This window comes from Coenobita brevimanus, chromosome 90 (genome assembly GCF_032717465.1).
Source record: "Coenobita brevimanus isolate Jiangsu-jjx chromosome 90, ASM3271746v2, whole genome shotgun sequence".
Classification (NCBI taxonomy): Eukaryota; Metazoa; Arthropoda; class Malacostraca; order Decapoda; family Coenobitidae; genus Coenobita; species Coenobita brevimanus.
The window spans coordinates 36,220,382-36,247,881 of record NC_137043.1 but is presented as its reverse complement, the minus strand read 5'-3'; the positions used below and the strand labels follow the sequence as shown (position 1 = coordinate 36,247,881).

General features: G+C 43.9%; 1 protein-coding gene across 1 annotated transcript in view; it reads left to right on the top strand.

Annotated features, from left to right (window-relative positions):
* Positions 1 to 27,500, top strand: part of Osbp (oxysterol binding protein) — a 206,199-nt gene that overhangs the window by 33,914 nt on the left and 144,785 nt on the right. The window contains exon 3 of the mRNA XM_080281715.1: positions 27,087 to 27,337. Within this exon, the coding sequence (XP_080137841.1) occupies positions 27,087 to 27,337 (251 nt within the window). The remainder of the gene's footprint in view (positions 1 to 27,086; positions 27,338 to 27,500) is intronic.

Genomic DNA, 27,500 nt, shown 5'->3' with positions numbered 1-27,500 from the left:
ATACATAAATACATACATACATAAATACGTGCTTTTCATACATGCATACATCATACGTGTGTGTGTGTGTGTGTGTGTGTGTGTGTGTGTGAGAGAGAGAGAGAGAGAGAGAGATAGAGAGGAATTACGAGGGAAAGAGATGTAAGGGCATGTGAGAGGAAAGCTAAAACTATGCAAACACTAAAGGTAATATGGAGGGGAGGAAAGAGGAGAGGAAACAGAGAAGAGCGTAATAGGTAAACATAGGAAGGAGGGAGGGAGGGAGGGAAGGGGAAGAGATATAATATGGACGAATACGTGCATCCACACATGCATACATACATACTTACATACTTACACATACATACATACACACATACATACATATAGACTTTGATAGAGGGAGGGGGGAGAGAGGGAGAAAGGGAGATGAAAAGAGAGAAGGGAGGGAGAAAGAAAAGGGACGGGAAAAAAGACCAGGGATGGAAGAGACATTTGCATTGTGTGTGTGGATAGAGAGAGAGAGAGAGAGAGAGAGAGAGAGAGAACGTTAATGAACATAAAATGAGGGGTATTTAAGCTCGGATGGCGGTACATTTAAACGGTCAAGGAGGGACATTTAAATATGGAAAGAGGGACATCTAACGAGGAATGGGGGACATTTAAACCTGGGAAGAGGGGCATTTAAACGGGAAGAGGGACATTTAAACGTGGGAAGAGGGGCATTTAAACGGGAAGAGGGACATTTAAAGGTGTGTGAAGGTGCCTTTAAACGTGTCATGAGGTACATATAAAGGTGAATGAGGGAACCTTTAAGTCAGTCAGCACAGTGGTGTCTTTACTGTTTTTCGGATCACCGTTGTACGCTTTTTAACGCCTGACGATTTTACTAAGCAAGTTGACTGGGTTATAAACAATCTCCATTAACCCTTCGGTCTGATGATGATGATTTTTTTTTTTTATTTTTTTTTTATTTGTGCCATCTACAGACGATTTTGTTCAAATTAAAAAGGATCTTTTAGTGAAGGTGTTACTGAGGGTATATCTGACCCTATTAGTTTGAAAAATCTCCTGAAAGCTGAATAAAATAGACAAAAGGTAGAGAGAGAGAGAGAGAGAGAGAAACCTGTCTTCCCAGTTCTATCTGAAGAAAATTGACAACTGGCGAAACACAGCGAAAACCCAGTCTCTACTATAGTGCATGGTTCAGATGATTCGAGTTTTCCGCTGTTTATTCGTCAAACTTTGGGAAGATATGTACTTATTTTTCTCATTGCGTCAGAGGTTGATATGAGAAATCTGTATAAAGTTGAATATTATCGTCTGGTCAAGAATAAACTTAGCTGTTAGGTCGTCGTAGTGAAAGGTTTAAATGTGAATGGTAAGACATTTAGCTAAAGAGGGAGGGAAGAAAGAAGAGTAAGGAGGGGGGTGGGGTTTGAGCGTGTTCAGACATAGTTAGGTAGGGAAGGGGGGAGGATTCTAGGCATGTAAAGAGGGGGGAACGAAGGTTTAACATAGAAAGAGAGAGAGAGGGGGGGGGAGGCAGGGAGGGATACATGTGTAGCGATTATGTAGGCATGTTAGAAAGGAGAGTAGCTGGAAAAGGGAGGGGAGTAGGGAGTGGAGGGGAGGTGTGGTTAGAGGGAAGAGAGGGAGAGGGGGGGATAGGAAGTGGAGGGGAGGTGTGATGAGAGAAAGGGGGAGAGGAGGAGGGGGATGGTGTAGAGAGAGAAGGAGAGGAGAGGGTAGATATAGAGAAGGAAGGAGGTGGGAGGGGAGACGTAGATAGAGGGAATGAGATGGGAGAGGAGAGGAGGTATAGAGAGAGGGATGGGATAGGAGAGGTGTGGAGAGAGGGAAAGTATGGAGAGAGGGGTGGGATAGGAGGGAGGGGAGAGGTGGTGTAGAGAGAGGAATGAGGAGGAGAGGGAGGGAAGGACGGGGAGGATGTATTGCTAAGTGTTCCGATATGTGGGCGTATCAGGAAGGATAGGGGCTGGGGAGAGGGAAGGGGAGAAGTGGAGGGAATGGGGAGGGAGTAACATTAACGTTTGGACAGGGAGGGAGGGAGAGAGAAGCATGTGGACAGGAAGAGGAGGGAGAGAGAAGCATGTGGCAAGTGTCCGAATTAATCATGTGGGCGTATGGGGAAGAATATGAGTTGGGGAGAGAGGGGGAGCAAGAAACTCTAGCCAGCGTGTGGGAAGAGAAGAGGCGTTGTAGGGGAGGAGAACAAGGGATTTATGGCAAGTGTGGAGAGAAATGGCGTGCTTGTTTCAGGAAGAGTAAGGGTTGGGGAGGGTAGAGAAGAGAGGAAGGGAAGTGGGGAGGGATTGGAGAGGGGAGAGAAGGGAGGAAGGAAAGTGGCGAGGGATTGGAGAGGGGAGAGAAGAGAGGAAGGGATGTGGCTAGGGATTGCAAAAGGGAGAGAATAGAGGAAGGGAAGTGGGGAGGGATTGGAGAGAGGAAAGAAGAGAGGAAGGGAAGTGGCGAGGGATTGGAGAGAGGAGAGAGAGAGGGGAGTGATTGAAGAGGTGAAGGGAAGTGGGGAGGGATTGGAGAGGGGAGAGAGGAGGGGAAGGGAAGTTGGGGGGAATATTCCACTGTATAAAGGAAAGAGAGAGAGAGAGAGAGAGAATAAAGGAGACTAATGGGAATAAATGGGAAGGTGAACAAGGTGTAGTAGAAGGGGAAGAATAATTATAACTAATGGAAGGCGTAGACGGTAATAAAGTGGAAAGGGAGAGGGACTGGTAATGAATATAATGGAAGGGAAGGGAGAGAGGGAGAATTTATTTTCTTTCTTTTCCTTTCTGACGATCCTGTTTCATTCGCGGATTAGCTTTTCTTGACTGACCTTTTTGTAGTTCAGTTAATTTTAGTACCACAGCTCCATTTGCACTGAGTTGAAGTTCAGATAAGTTTTTCTAAATCTGAAAATAATAATAATAATAATAATAATAATAATAATAATAGTAGTAGTAGTAGTGGTGGTGGTGGTGGTAGTGCTTGTGTTTACTTTATGTATCTGTGTATTTATTTTATAACGAAGCGAAATGGTGTTGAACGTTGAGTGGGGAGATGGAAATGAGGGCATGACACCAGAGAAGATAGGAATGCAGGAATGGCACCGGGGACGTTAGGAAAGAAGGAATGGCACCGGAGAAGATAGGAATGAAGGCATGACACCAAGGAGGAAAGGTGTTTGGAAAAAGGAAAGAAACTGAAGAAATATTCACCACAGTAGGAGACCTAAAAGAGCGTCCTCAGTCTAAAGGAGTTAATATTCTTGAGAGTAGGCCAGGGTGACACGAGGCTATAAATAAGAAAAGGAGAATATTATTTAGGAGGGCAAGTTACTAGTTTATTACTGAAGGAGTTCATTCTTGAGAGTAGGCTAGGCTGACATGAAGCTTTAAAAATGAGGGTATATTAAGTTAGGCATGAACTTCGTTAATAATTATTGAAGAAGTTGAATATTCATGAGAGTAAGCTAGGGTGACATGTGGCTATATATACGACAAGGAATATATTTAGGAAGGCAAGACATTGGTTTACTGTTGAAAGAGTTAAACATTTTTGAGAGTAAGCTAGGATGACATGAGGCTATAAATAAGAAAAGGAATATATTTAGAAAGGCAAGAAATTGGTTTATTAAAGTGGCCTATCGGAAAGCAGCACGTGTGGATGAGTCAGCCGTGTACCAGACTTCTGAACTGTTAAGAGAGTGAGAGAGAGAGTGAGAGAGAGAGAGAGAGAGAGAAGGGGGGAGGGATCATCAGTAGGTATACCAAGAAACTAATAAAATACGTATCGAGGGAGTGGGTAAAATGGAGAAAAGAAAGATTGACGTTATGTAGGGAAACACGAACTGTTGGGCATATGCGTAGAAAAATGAAAAATGCCTATCTGAGTAAAGGTGATGATAGGATTTTCATTAAGAAAAAGAAAAGTAAAAAAAAAAAAAAACGATATTATGGGTAGGATGATGGAGGATATACAGAATAAAGAGAGAATGTATATTAAAGATGATGCAGAAAAATGAAAAATACCTATCTAAGGAGAAGTGATATAGGATTTACATAATGAAAAGGTGGTACAAAAAAAAGCACCTATAATATGGCAAAACTAGGATGATAGAGGATAATTACAATAAAAAGAGACTATATTGAGGATAATGATAGGCGTATACAAAAGAGAAATGTTAATATTTACAAAGGTTTGACATTTATATTATACATTAACTAGGGTAGGGAGGAGCATCAGGTGAGGATGAGTCAGGCATCTATCTAGTCAGCTGCTGGAACACCTGCATGAAGGTTCACACTTGCACACCTCACCCACACCTGTACTGTACATACCCACACACACCTACACACTTACACACTGGCATACACATGCCCACACGTCAACATACACATGCAGTACCACAAACAAATACACTAGCATGCGCGCACGCACACACACACACACACACACACACACACACACACACACACACACATATATATGTATCTATATCTATATCTATCTATCTATCTATCTCTCTATCTATCTATATATATATATATATATATATATATATATATATATATATATATATATATATATATATATGCCAAAGCCTGCCCACGTAGACATTGAATACAGTGGTTAGGTTTGATCTGAAACGAGGTAGCTAATTATTTGTTACGTTATGATAAGATTAATGTACACAGACTGTGATGCACATGTACACAGCACGTATCTTCACACACACACACACACACACACACACACACACACACACACACACACACACACACACACACACAGTACGGTCCTTCGTAAGTGATACGGCCTTTATATTAATGGGAAGACTAACCATCTAATTACGGAAGCTTAAGAACAGGATTGCGGAGAGAGAGAGAGAGAGAGAGAGAGAGAGAGAGAGAGAGAGAGAGGGAGAGCAGGTCGCATGTTTGTTTGCCTTCCCCTCCCACGCTTGTCCGTCTGTCTGTTATAGTGTTTGTGTGTGTGTGTGTGTGTGTGTGTGTGTGTGTGTGTGTGTAGTCGTCATTATCTATCTGTTACGTGTTAGAAGCCGCCCAATCTACCAGTTCGTCCCGAGCGACTGTAACCCCAGTCTCTAACAAGCATCTCTTAAATAACGACGCATCACTAACCCCCTCCCTCCAGTACAAGGCCAAACCACATCTTCCTTTCATAGTCTTTTAGTTTACGTTGATTCCTTCTCGTTTCCTTTCACCAGTAGTACAGCACCTACACCGTACTACATACACACAACACCCACACCCCTACAATACCCACAGCACCCCCACATTTCCCCATCACACCACATCCAGACTTTCCACGCTCTTCCTCTCACACACCAACACCAGCACTCTCCACCGCTACACGATCATCCACACACACTCCTCCCCGCACCTCCACAACACAGCCATGCTCTCCGACAGCACACCAATACTCCCCGGTAAGTAAAATACAGTCCCCCACAAGACACCCACACTCTCCTATAGCACTCTCACACCCCTCCAGCACCCCCTACACTACACCACGACACCCCCAGCTGGCTACACTTCTCCACACACCATGACATACAGTACCCCCCCACACACACTAACACCCACATCCTCACACACACACACACACACACACACACACACACACACACACACACACACACACACACACACACACACACACACACACACACACACACACACACACACACACACACACACACACACACACACACACACACCCCACACCCCACACACACCAACACCCCTACACAACAACTATATCACCCTTACACACACACACACACACACACACACACACACAAAATAATCCATCATGGCCACAACAGTCCTTCAGTTTATTGCCTGTGTTACCCTCACGTCCAAATGTTTAGTTCCCCATCCTCTTCCTTTCCCTTCCCTTCCCTTTTTCCTTTCCATGTTGTGCCCTCTTTTCCCTCCTGTTCTCTTCACCTCTCTTCCCTTCTCTGTATTGCTCGTGTAACCTTTACGTCCAAGTGTTTGGCTGACCATCCTCGTCGCTCCCCCTCACCTACCCCTTTCCTCTAGTTTCTTTTCGTCTAGCATTTGAGCTTCACCTTATATTGTTTTCCATTATGTTCGATCCTTTCCCTTCACATTCTCTCTCTCTCTCTCTCTCTCTCTCTCTCTCTCTCTCTCTCTCTCACACACACACACACACACACACACACACACACACACACACACACAGGTATTTGTATGTAGTATATATATATCATTCATCTCTTCCCCATCTTCCTCACTTCCTCCCCACTTCCCCAGTATATTATCGCACGGGTTCTGCTCACCACAATCACCTTCTTCACTAACTCTATCGGAAATCGTTAATCGACCATGAGGTTAGTCAAAAGATGGGCTTTTAACATGCTCGGTCTGTTTTGTGTGTGTGTGTGTGTGTGTGTGTGTGTGTGTGTACGGTACCTCCTAATGAAGAGTTATAGAGGACCTCTTTTTATGTAGTAATTGTGTTAGCCTGTGTTTGAAAAAAAATGAGGAGCTGAAAGGAGGCGTTAGGAAGGGGGAAAGAATGGACAAAGATGAAGAAATGGACGGACGAAGGAGGGGCTGGGTAAGAGGAAAGACGAGGAAATGAAAAATTATAAGAATGAGAAGGACGAAGAAGAGGGTTGGATACCAAAACAGGTGAGGAAGAGAAAAAGTAAAATGATCGTTTTTAAGAGAGGGGGAAGATCCGCGTCTTGAGTTGACTACCGGTACATCACGATGCGTTAGTGGTAAGAAAAAAGAAATAACATCTTACTGAAAGGGTTAACCTCCGCTCGTGCTGTGGCTTGGATTTTATTTATATATATATTCTTTAATTTTTAGGTTAAGGGAGACTCGTACTGCGGGGTTAGAAACGTTAGTCTCCGTCAGTCCTTTGAGGGAGATTTGCTGAAGGTGTAAAAACCGTCTAAAATTAGTCTGCGCAAAAATAGAGAATTCCTTTGCTGAAGTTTTTCTTTTAAATGCAAGGAAGAAGGAACCAAAGGCCAGAATCACGCAAGGTTGTTCCCTTCAAGAAAAATAAAAACAAAATAACAGAGAACCAAATTCAGCATTCGTTCGTTTCGAGATGCCTGGACACACTGCGTTTATAGATATTATCCTTTATTCGCATGACACATTTTATTTCATTATTTATTTATTCATTTATTTATTTACTTATTTAATTTTGCAAGTGTGACGAGTACATGCCGGAAAAATCGAACCATCTGAAAAACGCACTGATAGAGATAAGATTTTCATTGTATTTCGCCAGTTGTAATATTTCTTCAGGTGGAACTGGGAAGGTGATTGTTTCTCTGTCTGTTCAAGGATGTGGAATTCCTTAGTGGGGTAAACTCAAGGATGGGGACCGCCCTTAGAGATTGCCAGAAGCGTCTCAAACTTTCTTCACACCACGCACTTTACAAACTTGGCTCTTAATTATGTCAGTGGCTGTTAGTGTTTTGCTCTCTCTCTCTCTCTCTCTCTCTCTCTCTCTCTCTCTCTCTCTCTCTCTCTCACACACACACACACACACACACACACACACACACACACACACACACACACACACACACACACACACACACACACACACACACACACACACACACACACACACACACACACACACACACACACACACACACACACACACACCATCTAGTATTAACCTTTTGTGACACCTGACCACCGCGATAGAGGTACAGGAATCAGACAGGTAGGAATCGGAAGGAGGATAGGGCTTGATACCTGCCAATCGAGGGATGCCACGCCACTGACTAGGCTATGAATATTCCATCGTCCATGCAGATGTGGGTGTCTGCCCGGCGCGGAGGGATAGGACGGGTGTTGTGTGGCGTGAAAAGGACGTGGAAATATTCACTTGTGCATTCTGTTAAAGCCTACTCTCTTGAATCCTGTGGTCTTCTTTTTCTTTTTTAAGCATATTTTTCTTAATACCTCAATTGATTTTGTATCACCATTCATTCTTTTTCATTATTTGGAGGATACAAATAACCTTCATTAATGCTTTCACTAACAGAGGTCTTTGTCGAAGCCTCACGTCAAAAGATATAGGCCAGATAACTTGACAGGGCTGATCAGAGGGAGTCGTTAACTGATAAAGTCTGGACCTCACAAGATATGTTGTTGTAATGATTAACTTGTCTTGCGGTGGGTGCCGTGAAATACAAAGGCAAGGGCATACTGACGAGGTTAGGGTGGGTGAGGTTAAAAGCTACAATATATAGGCACCGGTGTTCCAGGGTACCGAGATACTTGAAGAAAATGTATCGAGATGGTGTGCGAGACTCAGTTTGAAAAGAATATCTGGGTCTGTTCGGTATAGCAGCCAGTGTTTGAAGAAAAAAAAAATATTAATGCAGTTTTTAGAAAGTGCTGATAACCTTGAAAAAGAATATAATGGTTCTGTAAAAGAAAAGAAAAATATTGGTGTGAATTTTTAGTGCTCGTTTTGGAAGATGTTTATGGTGACTGATATTGCTGTCAGCTTGAAAATGTTTGGAGTGCCGTGATATATTTATACCATTGTTAAAAGCTGCCGATGAAGTGAAAATATTGGTACCATTGTGTGAAAGTGCCCATAACACTTGATTAAAATAGCATACCTTTGTTTTAAATATTACAATTTTCTGAAATCTTTATATTGTTGTTTGAAAATGCCAGTACCCTTTGATTGAAATATTGTAATGGTGTTGTCAGTATTCCGATGGAGGGAAGTAATTTTGCTATTGTTTGAAGGTGCCAGTGACCTTTGATTGATATATCCCACTGGCTGAAACGAGTGACGAGAACGTGTAGAGTTGGTGTTTGGGAATTTGTGTGTGCCTAGTGATGGTGTTGTAGTGAAATCTGTTACCATCATCAAGTGCCAATAGACTTAGAACAATATATCGAGTTGGTGGTAGTTACTTGAAAACAGGAGGTGTGAAGTGTTGCATCGGTGTATGTGTGGCGAAGTGTGGGTTTGGTCTTAGTAACGGTGATGCATGGTGAAGCTACGACCACCAGCCACTTCAGGCGGACCCCCTCCACACCCCCACACCCACAGCGACCCCCACGCCGACTCCCACATCCACAGCGACCCCACCAGCGACGCCAAACCGCCACATCACAAGAAGAATCGACACAAATGCACCACACATTTGCCTCAGCATGGGCACCTGACATATCTCGACCCCCCTCCTGCTCCTACCTGCCCTCCCACACACCTGAAGCCTTCTCATGACACGAGCCAAGCAAACGTGAAGCCTTCTCGTGACACATTCCAAACAAACCTGAAACCTTCTTGCTACACCTGCCAAAAATACCTGAAGCCTCCTACACACCTGTCTCGTGACACCTGCCAGACACACCTGAAATCTGGCCTTCACACATACCCTGCACATCTTGAACCTCCTTCCACACGTGTGAAACCACGTAACACCGGTAAAGCACACCTGTCTTCTAATGACTCTCGCAAAACACACATGAAATCTGACACTTGCCCCAAACACCTGAAACCCACCAACCCCACACACCTGAAACCCACCAGCCCCACACACCTGAAACCCACCAACCCCACACACCTGAAACCCACCAACCCCACACACCTGAAACCCACCAACCCCACACACCTGAAACCCACCAACCCCACACACCTGAAACCCACCAACCCCACACACCTGAAACCCACCAACCCCACACACCTGAAACCCACCAACCCCACACACCTGAAACCCACCAACCCCACACACCTGAAACCCACCAGCCCCACACACCTGAAACCCACCGACCCCACACACCTGAAACCCACCGACCCCACACACCTGAAACCCACCGACCCCACACACCTGAAACCCACCAACCCCACACACCTGAAACCCACCAACCCCACACACCTGAAACCCACCAACCCCACACACCTGAAACCCACCAACCCCACATACCTGAAACCCACCAGCCCCACACACCTGAAACCCACCAACCCCACACACCTGAAACCCACCAGCCCCACACACCTGAAACCCACCAACTCCACACACCTGAAACCTACGAACCCCACACACCTGAAACCCACCACTGCGGCAGATGGACGCGTACAGGTGTATGTTAGTGTGGGGGCCAAGGGGGAGGCACGACCGCCACCAAACCCCCATCATATCCTTCTTCCCCCCTCCAGTTCACCCAGGGAGGAGGTAGGAGGGAGGGAGAGAGATGCCTCCCCGTTTACCTCCACCTCCTGGCTTACCTCCGACTCCCTTTGCTTCTTCCTGTGCTGTCGAAGGGACCCTCAGGAGGAAGAGGAGGAGGGGGGTGCGTGGGGGGCGGCGAGGTATAGGAGGGGTCTCCTTCCCCCCTACGGTGACGTCACCATCCAGGGTGAGTCATAAACGACACTCCCAGGGATATGCTCTATCGATGACAGGCTTAGTAACACGTTAGGATATTCTGGGTCTCCGGATCATGTTAGTGTCATTGCTTTGGAAATATACTTTTAACTCCTTAAACTTATTGACGTCTTTCTTATTTTATTTGTTTATTTATTTATTTTCTTCGTAAGGTGAACAGACTCGACTGGTGGTAGCAATAACAGAATCGACTGGTGGTAACTAACAACAACAACAACAACAACAACAACAGCTATAATAATAATGTCATTATTTTTATCATTATTATTATTAGTAGTAGTATTAGGAGTAGTAGTAGTAGTAGTAGTAGTAGTATTTCCTTATTTATTTATGTGGTTGTGTATTAAATCTCTTCTTCTCCTCCACCTCCTCTTCCTTTTCTGTTTGTTCTCGTTATGGTAGCGTGTTCCATTAATCTTGGCTGATGTTGCCCGTCGGAGATTTGCTTTGACAAATTAGGTCACGTTCTTTCCACTCTTTAGATAACAGACCTCTTTCGTTGCCTTCTTAATTCACTTATCTTCCTTCCTTTTTTACGTCCCATTATTCTTCCTTGTTTCCTTCCTTCTTTCTGCTCGTCCGTCCTTCCTTTTTGTACATCTTTCCTTCTTTCCTAACTCTTCCTCCCGTCATTCTTTCCTCCTTCCTTCCTTTCCTTTCTCCTGTTATTTTCTCTTGTATTCCTTAATTTTTACATCCTAGTCTATGCCCCTCTTCTTTTCTCTCTTTCTTTATTTTCATTGTCTTTCTTTCATTCTTCTTATCATTTTTTTTATTTTATCCAGATTTCGTCTCCCCTCAAAGACTAAAATAGAAATGAGCTACTTTCCCTTCTGTTCTGAGAGAGAGAGAGAGAGAGAGAGGGGGGGGATATTAATTTTGTCGGGATAAGCCTTGGGTCAATTTGATTATAATTGTTAATGAGAGAGAGAGAGAGAATTAAGTTATTATTATCACTCGGGGCTTAGTTATGATACTTTAAACTTTCCTCTTTATTTGTAACTGAGGTATCTCCCAATCTATCAGTGCTAAGCTAAATATATTTCTCTCTCTCTCTCTCTCTCTCTCAAATTATATCCACTAACTCACATCTAAGCTCCCCCCCCTACCTCTCCCAGCCCACCAGCCCATCCCGCCTACACCCCCCCCCCCACCCATACCCCTTCACTACCTCTCACTTCCTAGCCCAAGACAGCAACAAATTAGACAAAGTTTAGAGGAACAAGCCGGAGGTCAGAGAGGTAGTTAAATAGTTAGGAACTTTTTTGTTAGAGTGACCTAGATAGTGTTGTTTATTTGGGTTGTTTTAATGGAGGATCGGAGGGAATACTTATTTTATTTACTTTGTTGATAGTTATTATTATTATTATTATTATTATTATTATTATTATTATTATTATTATTATTGTTATTATTATTGTAGTAGTAGTAGTAGTATTTCTTTGTTGGTGATACTGTTGTAATATACACCCATCTAACCGTTTGACACTTCATTTGAGACCCTTTATCCTCCTTCTGACACCATATCTGACACTCTATCCCCCTGTTTGTTGTATTTGACTCCCATCTTACCGTTTGACACCATTTGGCACCCTTTATCTCCCCTTCTGACTCCCCATCACAAACACCTGGCACCTCCTTTTCCTTCAGACACACCTGACACCTCCTTCCTCCTCACACCTCCGCATTGTCCAAGAATTGTTGAGTCTGTAGGTTTTAATATCAGGGGACCGTAACTCAGGGGTAGGAGCTGTGTGTGGGAGGGGGGACAGGGGCGTAGGTGGGGGGAGAGAGGGATGTGGGTGGGGAGAAAGGGCCGTAGGTGGGGGGAGAGAGGCGTAGGTGGGGGAGAGTGAAAGGTGGCTCTCTCGGCACTCTTTACTCCTTTCCTCTTTATTCCATCTCTCTCTCTCTCTCTCCCCTCGTTTTTTTCTTTTTTTTTTCACCTTTCTCATTAATTTCTCACCTGTATTCATACCTTCGTTTTTCATCCCCCAATTGTTTCTCCTTCAGTCTTCATTTATTCTTCTTTTCTTCCTTTATTTCTTCAGATTTTTCCTCTTTTTTCTTCCTTTCTTCAGGACAACATAACTCAGGGGAAATGTATGTGTTAGTGTAAAGGGGGAGAGGAATTGAATGTTAGTTTCTCATTTCTTTTGGGGTTTTCATCTGTTTTCCATTTTTCCTCATTCTTCCTGTTCTTTTTTCCCCCCGTTTCTCTTTTCTTCCACTTTTCCCTCTCCTTTCCTCATCCCTCCTATGGGAAGGGAGAGTAATGGGATAGGAAGGTAGAACATTAAACGTTGGAGGACAGGGTAGGTAGATAGAAAATAATGGAAGGAAGAAGTTATACTGAAAGGAGAGGGCGGTGGAAGGAGAGAGATCTTCGCACAGTTGTTGGAGAAAAAAGTAATGTTAAGGATGGAGAAAAGAGTAAAATTAAGGAAGGATATACTTAAGAGATGGTGGAAGGGAAGAGATATTTGGTGGAAGAGAGAAGTAGTGGGAGAGAAGGATAGCAGACGAGAGAGAGAGAGTCGGTAGCACAGTGTGTTTGATACTATCCTCACGTTTAGGGGACGCACTGAGTGGATTCAAGCGCCACTGATTGGCCACAGAGTTTGTGCGGTGGACGATCACAAGGTTACCTCTCTCCTCACCAGTCATGTAACCAGAACCCATACCATGCCACTGATTACTACCTCTGTATCACCATTAAAAAAAAAAAAAAAAAAAAAAAAAAAAAAAAATGTGCTACTACAAACTTCTATACCACACCACTGTCTGTTACGTCTAACTTCCGCTTCCGCATATTTACGTCGGCTAACACAACGGAATCTACTTAACCGTACACCCCAGTCCTAACCCAAACCACCATTTACTACCTCAATCTTCTCATTCACCATCTCATGTGGAGAAGATGAGGAAGTATGTGAAAAACAAAGATACTGATAAGTGTACAGTAGATGAGAAATGGTAGCAGTGAAGAGGATGAAAAGGGAGTGGAGGGAGTAGGTGACAGTGGGAGTGGGAAGGAAAGCTGTAGGTAAGAGGTAGTTTGATTGAGGAGTGGAAGGGAAAGGAGTGGGAAAGGAAGAGAAAGGGAGGAGGGAGAAAAGAGTGGAAGGAAAGGGAAAGGAAGAGAAAGGGAGGAGGGGGAAAGAGAGGGAGAGGGAGGGGGTTCAGAAGTGAGAGAGAGCAAGGGTGGCATGTATATGAGAGCATGTGACGTCATCCATCATATGGAGCCGTGAGGCATGTGACAGCATCCCCTCATTCACACACACACACACACACACACACACACACACACACACACACACACACACACACACACACACACACACACACACAAATATCCTACCTACTCCACTCCATTTACCTCCCTAGCCGTAATTTTAGGATCATTATCGTCTTTGGTGCCTCCTTTGCACTTCTTCGTGACTAGCACACCTTTGCATGTGATACGTTGATACCCTCCTCATTGTTAGGGAGACTTATGGGTGAATTGAAAACACAGGAATGATATACGCAAATGTCTTAACGCCTTCGATCCTGTAACTTATTTTATTCTTAACATCTTCGATCCTGTAACTTATTTTATTCTTAACATCTTCGATTTTGTAACTTATTTTGTTCTTACACGTTCGATCCTGTAACTTATTCTTAACACCTTCGATCCTGTAACTTATTTTATTCTTAACACCTTCGATCCTGTAACTTATTTTATATTTTCGTTCTTGCTGACTGTTTTCTTCATAATATGGATTGACGTTTGGTTCAGCCTTTCTTGAGCCTTACTGTTAATGTAAATATTATGGGTGTGATCTTCCCTGGGCGAGAGGTTGCGTGTGATTGCTGCAAATGGGCACAAAGTGGAGGGGATAAGCCAGGCTTTGTGATACCAGTTTGTATAGTTGAATTTATAAGGATGATGTTGATGTATGCTTGTTAAAGGGACCCCCCCCCCCGCCTGTCTCTCTCTCTCTCTCTCTATGTATGTATGTATGTATATTTATATCAGTCTGTCTATATGTCAGTCTGTCTGTCTGTCAGTATGAATCAACCTCTAATTATCCTCATCTGTACGTACTTATCCGATTATCCATATGAAGTTATCTTTAACTATGCCTATCCGTCCCCATCTTCCTTCCCCCTTCCCCCTTCACCATCTCCCTTCCCCCTTCACCATCTCTCTTCCCCCTTCCCCCTTCCCCCTCCCCACCTTCACTCCTTTAGCCCAGGGATCGACTAAGTGTTTTGTATTGGGGGTATGGCTAGAGCGTCGTCATGGCAACCGATGTTTAGCTTGGACAGGTGCGTGGGTGTGGAAAGGCCGGAAGTTGTGGAGAGTTGGGACAGGTGTGGAGAGAGGGAGAAATCAGTGTGTGGAAAGAGGAAGTTGTGAGGAATTGGACAGGTGTAGAGGACTGGAAGGACAGGTATGTAGAGACGAATCAGACAGGTATGTGTATTTGGGGGGAGGAAGATCATACAGGTGTGTGGGAGGGAAGGTCAGGCTGGTATGTGGGAGATCAGACAGGTGTAGGTGCAGAGGCAGGTGGGGGAAAGATCATATAGGTTTGGGATGTAGTGATGCAGGCATGACACGGATTTTGACAGGTGTGGGAAGAATCGAACAGATGTATGTAAATAGAGACGTGTGTATGAGAGTGTATCGGGTGTTGGGTAGGCAATGCAGGTATAAGGCAAGGTGATTTAGGTATGAGGAAAATAAGTTCTGACGAATGTGGGGGAAATTCAAACATACGTAAAATGAGACATGTGGGGAAAATTAGACAGGTGTAAGAAAGATGAAACAGGTATGAATTGTCGTGACAGGTGTGGGAGTGGAATACAGATGTGTGGGAAGATGGTCAAGTATCTGAAGATATGACAGGTGTGAGAAGAATGGAACAGGTGTAAAACTAGGTAGGTATGTGTTCAGTCTCAGCAGATTTTCAGGTGGACAGTACAGGTGTGTGGGAAAATGAGGCAGGTGTCAGTGAGGTTATGACAGGTGTGTGGAGAGAATGGAACAGGTATAAAATGAGACACGTGTGACTTTAGTCGTGTCAGGTTCGATGGGGGACAAGACAGGTATGGAGGAACGTGAGGCAGATATCACTGAAGTTGTGACAGGTGTGATGTACGTGTTAATAAACTTGTGACAGGTGTGCTTGGAGTTCTGACCAGTGTGAAGAGAATGGAGCAGGTGTAAAAAGGGTGTGGGGGTGGATGAGACAGGTGCTAGAGCCTTGAGACCTCCTCTTTAAAACTCTCCTCTTTCTCTCTTTTTCTCTGGACCTGCACCTCCCCCACACCAAATCCCTCTCCCCTTTTCCTCCCCCCTCTCCCAGCACACCAAATCCCTCTCCCCTTCTGGTTCTCCACTAATCCCCCGTCCCCCACCGACCCCCAACCCCGATATACCCAGTCTCCCTCCCCAGCTGCTTCCTCCTCTCCACTCCCTACTTGCACACCCCATCCCTCTCCCCTTCTACTCCCCATTCCCCTCCCCCATCCTCCCCTCTGTTCATTCACACCCCTCCTCAGTCCCTTTCATTTTGTCTCCCACCCCAACTGCTTCCCCCTCCACTCCCTACCATCACATTTCTCTCTCTCTCTCTCTCTCTCTCTCTCTCTCTCTCACACACACACACACACACACACACACACACACACACACACACACACACCATCATCATCATCATCATCATCATCATCATCATCATCATCATCATCATCATCATCATCACCACCACCACCACCACCACCACCACCACCACCACCAGGACTGCCCTTTTCCCACCTGCACACGGATGGATGGGACGCAAATGACCTGAACAAAATTAAATGGTAGAAAGAAGAAAATGAAATACATCCTCGCGGTGAAAAGGTTAACATAATTACAGGTGACCCAGTAAGAGAGAGAGAGAGAGAGAGAGAGAGAGTTGAGAAAGAGTGGGAGCTGATAGAAGAGAGAAATATATAGTTTGGACAGATATAGTTGCGATAAGGAGAGAGAGAGAGAGAGAGAGAGCAAATTGCGTTATGGCGGGGTTGGTTTATTTACTGGGGGTGGTTAGGGTCAGGGTCAAGGTCAAGGCCTGTGTGTGTGTGTGTGTATGAGTATGAGAGAGAGAGAGGGGGGGGGGGAAAGAGAGAGAGGATGATGATGATGATATAGGCATTGGTGCTCTTACAGTCTGTCTGTCTGTCTGTCTCTTTCTCTCTCTCTCTCTCTCTCTCTCTCTCTCTCATATCTTTTAGTTTCAGCTTTTCCTTGTTTTTTTTTTTTATAATTCGTTACCATTATCAGTTTATCAGCTTCTTAATTATCTCACTTTTCCGCCTACAGTCACAGTTTTCCGTGTGTGTGTGTGTGTGTGTGTGTGTGTGTGTGTGTGTGTACTTTTAAACAATAATATTCTCGCTTGTGAGTGTGTCCCTGTATGCTTTTCCGTGTCATTACTGTATTACGACGTTCATGTATGTATGTGTACGCGTGTGTGTGTGCGTGTGTCGGGCTGTGAGTGCCACCACAATTAATGATTCTGCCTATATATATTGTTCCCCTGTCACTGTGCTGGATTGTGGTAGTGGTGGTGGTTGTGTGGTAGTAGTGATGGTGGTGGTGGTATTGTAGTGGCGGTGGTAGTAAGGTTAGAGTATTGCTAGTGGTAGTGATGGTAGTTGTGGTGGTACAAGTAGTGCTTAAGGGTGGTACTGTGTCGATGTTGGTTGTACTGGTGGTAGTAGTAGTAGTGGTGGTGGTGTTGGTTGTAGTGATAGTAATGGTGATGTTATTTACAGCCGATGTGTTAGTACTCATGATTATAGTGGTGATAATTTTGGCTATGATAGGACTGATAGTGGTGATTGTGGTGTTGGTGGTGGTTGTGGTTAAGGTGGTGCTAATGATGGTGGTTGTGGTTTAGGTCGTGGTGTTCGCTGTAGTGAAGGTTTGATGGTGGTAATTACATGGTGGTAGTGATGGTGGTGGTGGTGGTGGTGATGGTGGTTTTCTGATGGTGGTGGCTGGAGTGAAAGGTGGATGGTGTGATAACTGTGGTGGTGTGGTGGAGGTGTGGTGGGAATCCCATAGTGACGTCGGGAAGGAGAGAATGATATGTGGGACAGGATGTTGACAGATACGTAAATTAGATAGTGCTGGCAGAAGTAGGCAGATGAATTACTGTATATAGATGATAGATACAATAGATACAGGTTCGTATTTAAGTAGGTGGTAGATAGAAAAGTTGGTAGTTATGTGTTTAGATTCTCGATTGGTAGATTTGTAATGGTACAGTATAATATAATGTACATGGTAACAGATAGATAGATAGATTGATAGATAGATAGATATGTAGATTAATACCGATGATTGGAGGGTAAAGTGATACATGAAGCTCATAGTTAGATAGCCTGTGTATGGATGTTAGATAGATAATAAGGTCGATTTATGAGTATGGGTAGATATACATAGTTAAAGATATATGTATTGTTAGATGTATAGGTAGAAACTAACAAGGAGTGTGCCAGAGTGGAGGAAGATGGTTGAGTTCCTTGTCCTGCACCGGAGTGATGATGATGATGATGATGATGATGATGATGATTAACCAATAGATACAGTAGATGAACGCTAAATAAATGGAATGATTTTTAAGTATACCGGTACTGAAAAAAATTGATTGTATTGGTGAACTAATTAAAAAAATAAATCGCAAAGAAAGGGGTGTTAAGAGATGTTTGTAAAATAACGAAAATTGGGTCGCAGGGAAAAATAAAAGCTTAAAATATGTATGTATATAATTGTGGTAAAGGCACTGAAAAATATTTTATGAAAATAAGTGAATAAAAAATGGAAAAAAACAATTATAATGGAATATAGATAAAATAAGAGTATAGCGAATAAAAATGTAGGGATACAAATGCTTGCCTGCAAAAATTTACGGGACGAACTAATAGCCATTCCATCACAAAATGTTTTCACATATCATTATAATTGTTTGCATGCAGTTATTGAGTCCACAATGACCAGTTCTGACCAAAAAGTCGAGAACATGAATTTAACATATTTCTGCGTGTCGCGATTTTCGACAATTTCACGCCGTCTCGCCGCGTACGATCGCCATTTTTTTCTGTCACTCCCTGGCCTTACCCCGACCTGTTGCAAATATAATTAGGTCGATATCAATTACCGTTCTCGTGAAAGAAGCGAACAAACACACAGACAGACACATATACACAGCTTGACTTTATTATTTAGATTGGCTGATAAAGGTATACATTGAATGACAGATTTTCTTTTCTACCTTTCCGGGCCTAAGTCCATTCTTTTTTCTCTTTTCCTGTCAGTGATGTATGCCGTGTTGGTTGTCTCGTATTTTTTGCCTCCATTTTCACCTCCCTCCCCTCCTCCTTCCCTCCCACCGTCTCTCTCTCTCTCTCTCTCTCTCTCTCTCTCTCTCTCACACACACACACACACACACACACACACACACACACACACACACACACACACACACACACACACACACACACCGGAATAGACGTCATGGAATTGAGGGGGTTAAGGTCTCAAGACACCAGTTACAGTAGGATTGTATTCGGCATGTAAGGTGGAGCTACAAAAAAAATAGAAATCTTGTTTGTACCGTTCTTGGTTGATCTGTATTACCTTCGCGTCAGGAGCTCTGTCAGAATACAAAAGAGGGGTTAGTCTCTCTCTCTCTCTCTCTCTCTCTCTCTCTCTCTCTCTCTCTCTCTCAAAACCTCCGTATTCGCTACCATCGTTAAGTAAATAATAATCTAATGGGTATATAAAGTATCTTATTTTAACATTACCTTTGGCCTCTGTCCGTGGTAACCTGTGGGCTAATACTTGAGAGAGAGAGAGAGATTTCCTGTGTGTGTGTGTGTGTGTGTGTGTGTGTGTGTGTGTGTGTGTGGTGCTTACGTCCATGCGTGTGAGTTCCCTAATATCTGATATCACAGGAACGTCACGTCATACACCCCCACATCCTAATTAGATACACCCCATCCAATAACAGTAAAGAAATACCCAATCGCCAGTCCTTTATTACCTTTATTACTTCTTCGTGGAATTCTGAAGGCACGGCATGAATAAGGACCCGTGGCTAGGCTATTGTATTCCCTAGCACCTCGTCCCAAGCGATTTATTTTGATTGTTACTGTAATTTTCTGCATTACACGAATCCTTCCAATATCGCCATACTCTGCATACATAAAGTACTAGAGGATATTAATCAGCCCTAGCGGCTCTTCCTAAGCGGTTTATTTTTGCTTATAACACCATGCTGGCCTTTTCTGTGGTACATAAATGCTTCCAATATGCCATACTCTGCATAGATAACGTACAAAAGGATATCAACCAGCCATATCCATAAATAAATCACCAAGGAAAAGGTGCTAGGGAGCTTCTTTAAGGAGAATGCGGGCCCATTCAAGCCTTCGGAGACTTGGCCTACCCTACGCCTTATTGTTTTAAATGGGGGAAATTATCTCCGCCTACCTCTGTTGGATGCGAACCAGGGCGAGTTAATATACAGTTTCTTCCACTCAGAATTCTTAATTTGTCCATTATCAAACATTATTATTTTATTGGTAAAGAAAAGAGAAGATTTACGTAAACATTCGTGGTGTGTGTAGGATATGAAGGGGTGCATTCAAGCAGTTTATTATTATTATTATGATTTTCTCATGCATTATCATAAGCGAGCACGTATTATGATGATGATGATGATGATGATTAATTTGTTTTTCATTTCCTTTTTGTCTCTTGCCTTATCACAAGCGAACACTTTCATCTAAGGCTCTACTACATTTTTTTATTGACTTTCACATGGAGATTATTGTTCTTGGGTGGACTGTGCAGTGTGTGTTAGTAACCGGTGATTTGCCTTAAGTTTATAGTGTGTGGGAGCATTTAGCCTTTCCCTGGGACGATATTGCTGTATGTTGATTGACAGGTTTTGAGGTTACTGTATTTATGTTGAGAGAGAGAGAGAGAGAGAGAGAGCGTCACGTGTTTGTTCCATACCGCGTGCCAAGATTACCTAACTTTTGACCGCATTTACTTACCTGACACTTGCGTACCTACCTACCTACGTACCGTCTTACCTGTTTATCTACGTACCTGCCTGCCTGCTTGCCTACTTACCTATTACCTACCTACCTACCTACCTACCTACTTACCGTCTTTCTTGCGCACCTGCATATCTACGGTACTTAATTACTTACCCCACTTCTTACCTTCCTACCTACGTACCTACCTATCTTCCTGCTTTGCTTAATTACCTACTTACCTGCCTGCCAAGTCATCTCATCACCTGCGACTTTATCTGTCTGCTCATCCTCTTTTCCCGTTTCCTTTTTTCCATTCATTTCCATCATTTTCCCATCCATTCCTCCACACACCTCTTCCTTTCTCACTCCATTTCCTTTCCTTCCTACCCACCTCCTCCTTCCATCCTTCCGTGCCTCCGTTCTCTCTTACTCGTGTCCCTCCCGGCAAGAATCCCCCTTTCTACTTGACCTGTCACTCCACCAACTTCTTCCACTCACAGTTTCCTCCTTTTCTCCGTGTTACTCCTGACTCCCTCCTTCATTCCTTCTTCCCTGTTCACTTTTTGCTTCTCTTCCTCAGTTCTTCACTCCTTAGTTTTCTCTCCTTTCTCCTTCTTTCCTTTCCCACTCCATCCCGTCTTTCCCCCCTTCTTCCTTCCCCGCTCGTTCCTTCCTTTCTTCCTTCCCCACTCCTTCCTTTCCTTCTTCCCTCCTTCCCTCCTTCCAGTCTTTCTTTCCCTCCCCCCCACATCATTCCGTCCCCTTACATCCACCCTCCCCTTCCTCTTCTTTCCTTTCCTTCCCTTCGCCTCATTCTCACCTTAACTTTCGTTCTCTTCCTCCTCCTTCCTTCCTTCTCCATTTCTTGCCGCCTCTGTTTGCTTATCCCTCCCTCCCTCCTTACTTGCACCCTCGACTCCCTCTTCTTTCCTTTCCTTTCTTCCATTCCTTCACTTCCTTCTTACTGTCTTTCCTTTCCTCCGCCTCCTCCTCCTGCCATCTCCTATCGTTGCCTTCTCTGTTTCTTTCTTCACCCTCCTCCCTCCTTCCCACCTTTCTCTGATTCTCCCGCTTTTCTCTCCATCGTATTTTTCTGTTTTTCCTGTCACATTTTTATCTCCATTTTTTAATCTTTTCGTCTGTTTTCTCCCTCTTCTTCCTTTACGTCCATAATCCTATCTCTCTTTCTCACCATCATTATTGTTTTTTCCTCTCTCTCTCTCTCTCTCTCTCTCTGAGAGAGAGAGAGAGAGAGAGAGAGAGAGATGAATGGTAAAAGAAACGGGGAAAGATATGAGAAGCAATAACAAAGGAAATAAAAAAAAACTAGGCCACACAGATAAAGGCAGAGATAAAAAGAGGTCATAAAGAGAGAGAGAGAATCCAGGGCACGAGAGAAAATGGAGGAAGAGATAACGCCAGGGAAAATGGAGAGAAAAAGGGAGAGGAGAGGAAACAGAGATAATAAATACAGGAGCAGGACAGGGAGGAGATAAATTAATTTGTAGGAGGGAAGGAAGAACGAAGGAGGGAGGGAAGGAAGGAGGGAGAAGAAGAAAAGCAAGGAAATGATCTTGATAGAAATTCACGGGGATTTGCCATTGACCCAAGGGGGAAAAATATACCTTGTGGGAAAACTGTGTCAGAATACAAGGAACCCAGTCTTGCTGTCGGAAAATGAGGACGTGTAGGATGGTTGAAGTTTGGCCTTAAAAAATTTATGTATATTATCTTTCCTAGAACTGCACATAAGGTCGACCTCAAACACACCTTGCGTTCCTTTGAGTTCGTCCTGTTCCTCATTTTATCATCATTCTTCCTCTTCCTAGTCTGCCCTTCCTTCCGCTTCTATTTCCTTTCCGTCTTTCGTCCTCCCATTCTGGCATTCTTTTATCTGCTAATCTGCTCCTTTCTTATTTCTCTCCCCCCGTCCTCACATCTTTGGTATTCATGTGTTTCTTTTTTTATCATCATTCTTGCTCTTCCTTGTCTGTCCTTCCTTCCGCTTTTGTTTTCCTTCCGTCTTTCGTCCATCCATTCTATCATTCTTCTGTCTGCCATTCTATCCGTTTATGATTTCTCTCCCCCTTCCTCACACCCTTCATATTCTTCCGCTTACCATACCTCTTCTGTCTGCCCTATTCCTCCCTCTCACCCTTCCTTCATCCATCTTTATCCATTTAGCTTTCCTGTTTTGCCTCGTCCTTATACTTTTTAATCTCATCCGTATCTTCTTTCCCTCCTTCCACATCTCTCTCAATCATTCTCTAGTTTTTCTTGTGTCTCTCTCCATCTTCTCCTGCCCTGTATCTTCTTTCATCTTGGCTCTTCTCTCTAACTCATCTCCTCCTCCGTTCTTCCATCTCGTCCTTGCCTCTCATCCCACCTCTCCTCTTCTCTTTGTACCGCCTCCCTCCCTCTTAATTTTAAAATCCCTCCCCCACTTCCTTGCACATTCTCCTTCCTTCCCTCCCTTCCCCTTCCTTTCCTCCCTCCTCAATCTCTCCTCCTGGCCTCTCTTTATCATGCTTTTAGTCACCTTCCTTTCCTCCCTTTCCTCCATCCCTCTTCTTTGTCTCTCTCTTGCCACTTTTCTTCCTATTCCTCCAATACTTTCCTTCCTGTCCTCTCTGCTTCCCTCCTTTCCCCCTCGATGTCTTTCCCTCCCCCCAATTTCTTCTATCCCTCCTTCCCCTGAATTCTCCTTTCCTCCCTCTCTTCTTCCATCCTTCTACCCCTTTCTCCTTCCTCGTTCTCTCTCCCTCGCCTCTTTTCGCCTCTAAATCTCCCTGTCTTCTTGCTTGGCTGCCTCTTGCTGCCTAACATCCACTCTTTCTTTCTGCCTCTCTGCTCCCCTGCCCTTTCTCTGCCTCACTCCCTTGTTATTATTTTTCTGCGCCAGCTTGTGTTGTTTCCTGTCTTCTTTTTTCTTGCCGTGCCTTGATTTTCTGTGCTTGCTTTTTTTTTTTTTCCCCTCTGCTCCCCTTCCCTTTCTCTGCCTCACTCCCTCGCTATTATTTCTCTGCCCCAGCTTGTCTTGTTTACAGTCTTCTTTTTTCTTTACATTTTTTTTTAAAGCAAAGAAGAAGGAACCAAGGCCATAATTTTCTGTGCTTGCCTCTTTTCTTTCTGACTCTCTGCCCTCCTGCCCTTTCGCTGACTCTCTCTCTCTCTCTCTCTCTCTCTCTCTCTCTATTATTTCTCTGCCCCTGCCTCTTTTGTTTGCTGTCTTCATTTTTCTTTGCCTTCATATTCTTCTCGACTGTTCCTCTTGTGTCTGGCCGTGTGCATGTCATTCTCTGCCTTCATTTATTTGTTCTTTGCCCCCTTTTCCGACCTGGTTCTTGCTGTTGTCTGTCCGTTTGCCTGTCTGTCTTCCTGTCTTCATTTTCTGTGTCCTTTCTGTGCCTGCCCCTCGATTATATATCTGTCCCTCTCCTGTTAGCTCTGTTTGCTTCTTTTGCATGTATTTCTGTGTCTGTCTTCTGTGTTCCCTTTTTATGTTAAATACCTTCTTCTGTTGCTTTAATTTTGGGCTTGCCTTTGCCTTCTTTGTCAGCCTTTATGCTTACCTACATTCATTCTCTGTGCCTACCTGCCTGTCTGCTCTTTTTTTTACCTGATTGTCTGCTCCGTCTGTCTCTGCCTCTCTTGCATTTAATTCTTTGTATACACCCAGTTTCTTCCCCATTTCACCTGTCTTCCATTTTCCATTTCTTTTCCCCTTCATGTTTTTTTTTTTATCTCTTTTCTCCTTTTTCGTGTACCTGTTGTTCTCTGTATTTTTTTTTTTTTCATTCACGTTTTTCGTCACTTTTCTGGGGCATATTTGATTGCCGTCTCTATATTTTCTTCCATTAGTTACGAATATCTGATCTGTGTCAGGTCTGTTACTATTTGTTTTCCTTTGTTTATACTCCTCTCCTCCACTTTTATCATCTTACACCTTGTTACCTCCCCTATTCTTTCTTTCTTCCTCCTTCCCTCTTTCTTCCTTCTTCCCTCTTTCTTACTTCTTCCCTCTTTCTTCCTCCTTCACTTTTTCTTCCTCCTTCCCACCCCTCTTCCTTCTTCTCCCACCCTCACTCTTCATTCCTCCTCTCCCCCACTCCTTCTCTCCTTTCTCCTCTGCCCCCACTTTCTACTCCCGTCTCTTTTTTCCCTTCCCTTCTCAATTAATTTTCTCTTCCCCATTCTATCTCTCCCCCACTCTCCTCTCCGTCTCCTCCACTCTTCTCTCCCTTTCCCTCTTCCCACTCTCCCTTCCCCCTTCCCTCTCCCCCACTCCCTCACTTTGCAGTCGTGCCCTCTTCTGGTCTCATTTTACAGCCTCTCTCAGCTTCCCAAGTGTACTCAGAATCCGTCACACCTGATTTCTCCCTCACACACCTTCACCCTCCTCTCCACCACTCATCTTCCCCTCCACCACTCACCCACTCACTCCTCTCTAACCACTGACTCCTCTCCCCTTAGCCACCGACTCGCATCTCTCGCCCTCACACGTTCACCCTCCACTCCCCCCACCACTAGCTCGTCTCCATCCCCACTCATTCCTCTCCATCCCCACTCATTCCTCTCCACCCACTCATCCTCCAATCCAATTCCCACTCCACCACCACCACCACCACCACGCCTTCTCTTCGCCATTCTTTTTAGTGCAGCGTTTCTTTTCAATACTTTTTCTGTTCTTTCTGTCAGTCTGTATGCAACTATTTTTATCAGTATATCTATTTATCGTACAGTATCTATCAGTGTATGGGTCTGTATGTCTGTCTATCTATCTGTCTATCTATCTGTCTGTGTCTGTGTCTGTCTGTCTCTTTCTACACTCCTACCTAGCTATCTGTCTGTCTTCCCGTAACTTTTACTGGTGACGAATTGAGCATAAGCAGAATATTGTAGTCCGCCCTCAACTTCTCCGTTTTCTCTTAGGCCCGTATTCTCGTCGGGTAAGAAGGCTTCCTAACACCTCTTCCTTAGTGGTTTATTTTAGGATATGGTTGGTTAATAGCCTGTTGTACGTTATTTATGAAGAGTATGGCAATATTGGAAGGCTTTTTGTAGCACAGAATAGGACAGTCAGGTGTAATAAGCAAAGTAAATCGCTTAGGAAAGGGTGTTAGGGAGCTTCCATGGGCCTACTGTCTTTATGTACTACATGTTATTTCGCCTACTGTTTTATTTTTATTATTATTATTATTTTCTGCAAAAGTCAGTTTATTCCTGCTTGGCCTTTAGCGACATCGTTCCTCGGAGAGAGAGAGAGAGAGAGAGAGAGAGAGAGAGAGAGAGAGAGAGAGAGAGAGGAAGTACACACAAGAAATTTGGTAGCCTCCAGAATGTATTGCCAAGGGGTTGATCAGGGAGGGAACACTCTACGGATCTTGAACGCCATATTTAGTTTAGTTACCTGAAGAGTCAAGCATATAGTCCTTTCACCGTAATTTGGCACAGATTTTCGTCCATTTTCAACCATTGGACATATTCAGACAGTCCTAGGTATTTGCATCCTCACCATAGTGCACTTCTTCGTGACTAGCACTGTAGTCTTGTGTTAAATGTAGCTCTGCCTTCAAGATATCAATATTAGTGTGAATTATACATATTGGAATAATGGACTACCTTTTGCCCCCTGAAGGTACATTTGCAATCTGACCCCTCGACCCCGAAAGGTATATTCTTAGGTGAACCCAGTAGAATAGAAGTAGCGTAGATGGTAGAAATATAGTAGAAATAGATCAGTAGGATAGAAAACTCTGATCACCTAAGAAGTAAAGGTGTTAATGGGATATTAGTGGAAGTGCCTAACATCTGTAACCTACATAGCTTTCTAAATTGGTGGTGTGGTTGCAGTGGTGTTTAATATCACTGACCCAGTTATATACTCCCTCGGTCTAAATACACGAGCTAATTTTTATTTGTGTCATTTTGGCGTCCTTGATCGTTACCAGATGAGGAATATTTTGTAATGGTTTGTATTTGTGAACGTGGTCTTTATTTATTTACTCTTATTTTGTTTCATTTGTGTATTTACTTTTTGTTAAACATCTTCAGCCACGCGGGTCTCTGCTTCGTATCGTATCACATCGTTTATAAAGGCTCCAACATGCATGCGTCGGCCTTAGTCACCTAATGGCGGCTCTACACGCTGCTCGATCTCTGGCAGCCTCCCTATTCAGTTCCTTATCCCTCTGTGACCTCGTCCCAGGTCTTTTTCGGTCTGCCTCCCGCAACCCACCCCACAGCGTTCACACTTCTAACTTTTCGCACCCAAATGTCCTCTCCCGTCCTCTGCCTGAGTTTAACCAGATCACCGCCTTCTGTACTCTGCATGGTGATGTTGTATTATGGGTTTGTGTTTGTGGGGGATTCTTTTTTTTAATTGTAGTCTTGCACACTTTTGTTACTTTGTTCATTTTATTCTCATTGTTTTATGCTGCTTGATGTTTGTATGGGTAGTGATCCTGCTTGCTTTTATTTTGTATGACTTTGACTTACCTAGCCTACAAAAGTGTCATCATCTTTCTCTCTCTTCTTCCTCTACAGAAGATGAGGATGAGGAGGACGTGGGTGAGGCGGGTGTGGACGACGTGGCCAACACCCTGAAGGTCCTCACGGCCAAGCTGGAGGACCTTCGCACCTGCCACGACCTGATCCTGAAGCACGGCGCGGCGCTGCACAAGTCACTAGGGGAGCTGGAGGCGCTGGAGGCCGGCAGTCACGACCTCACGGCGAAGACCAAGACGGTGAATGAGAGGGCCACGCTGTTCAGGATTTCCTCCAACGCTATGATTAATGTGAGTACGGATTTATTATTTATTTACCTATTTATTTATTTATTGACGTGTTTATTGATTGATTGATTGATTGATTGACGTATTTATTTATTTATTGACGTATTTATGTATTTATTTATGTATGTATTTATTTAAGGTCCATGATTCAGCCATAATATCGACA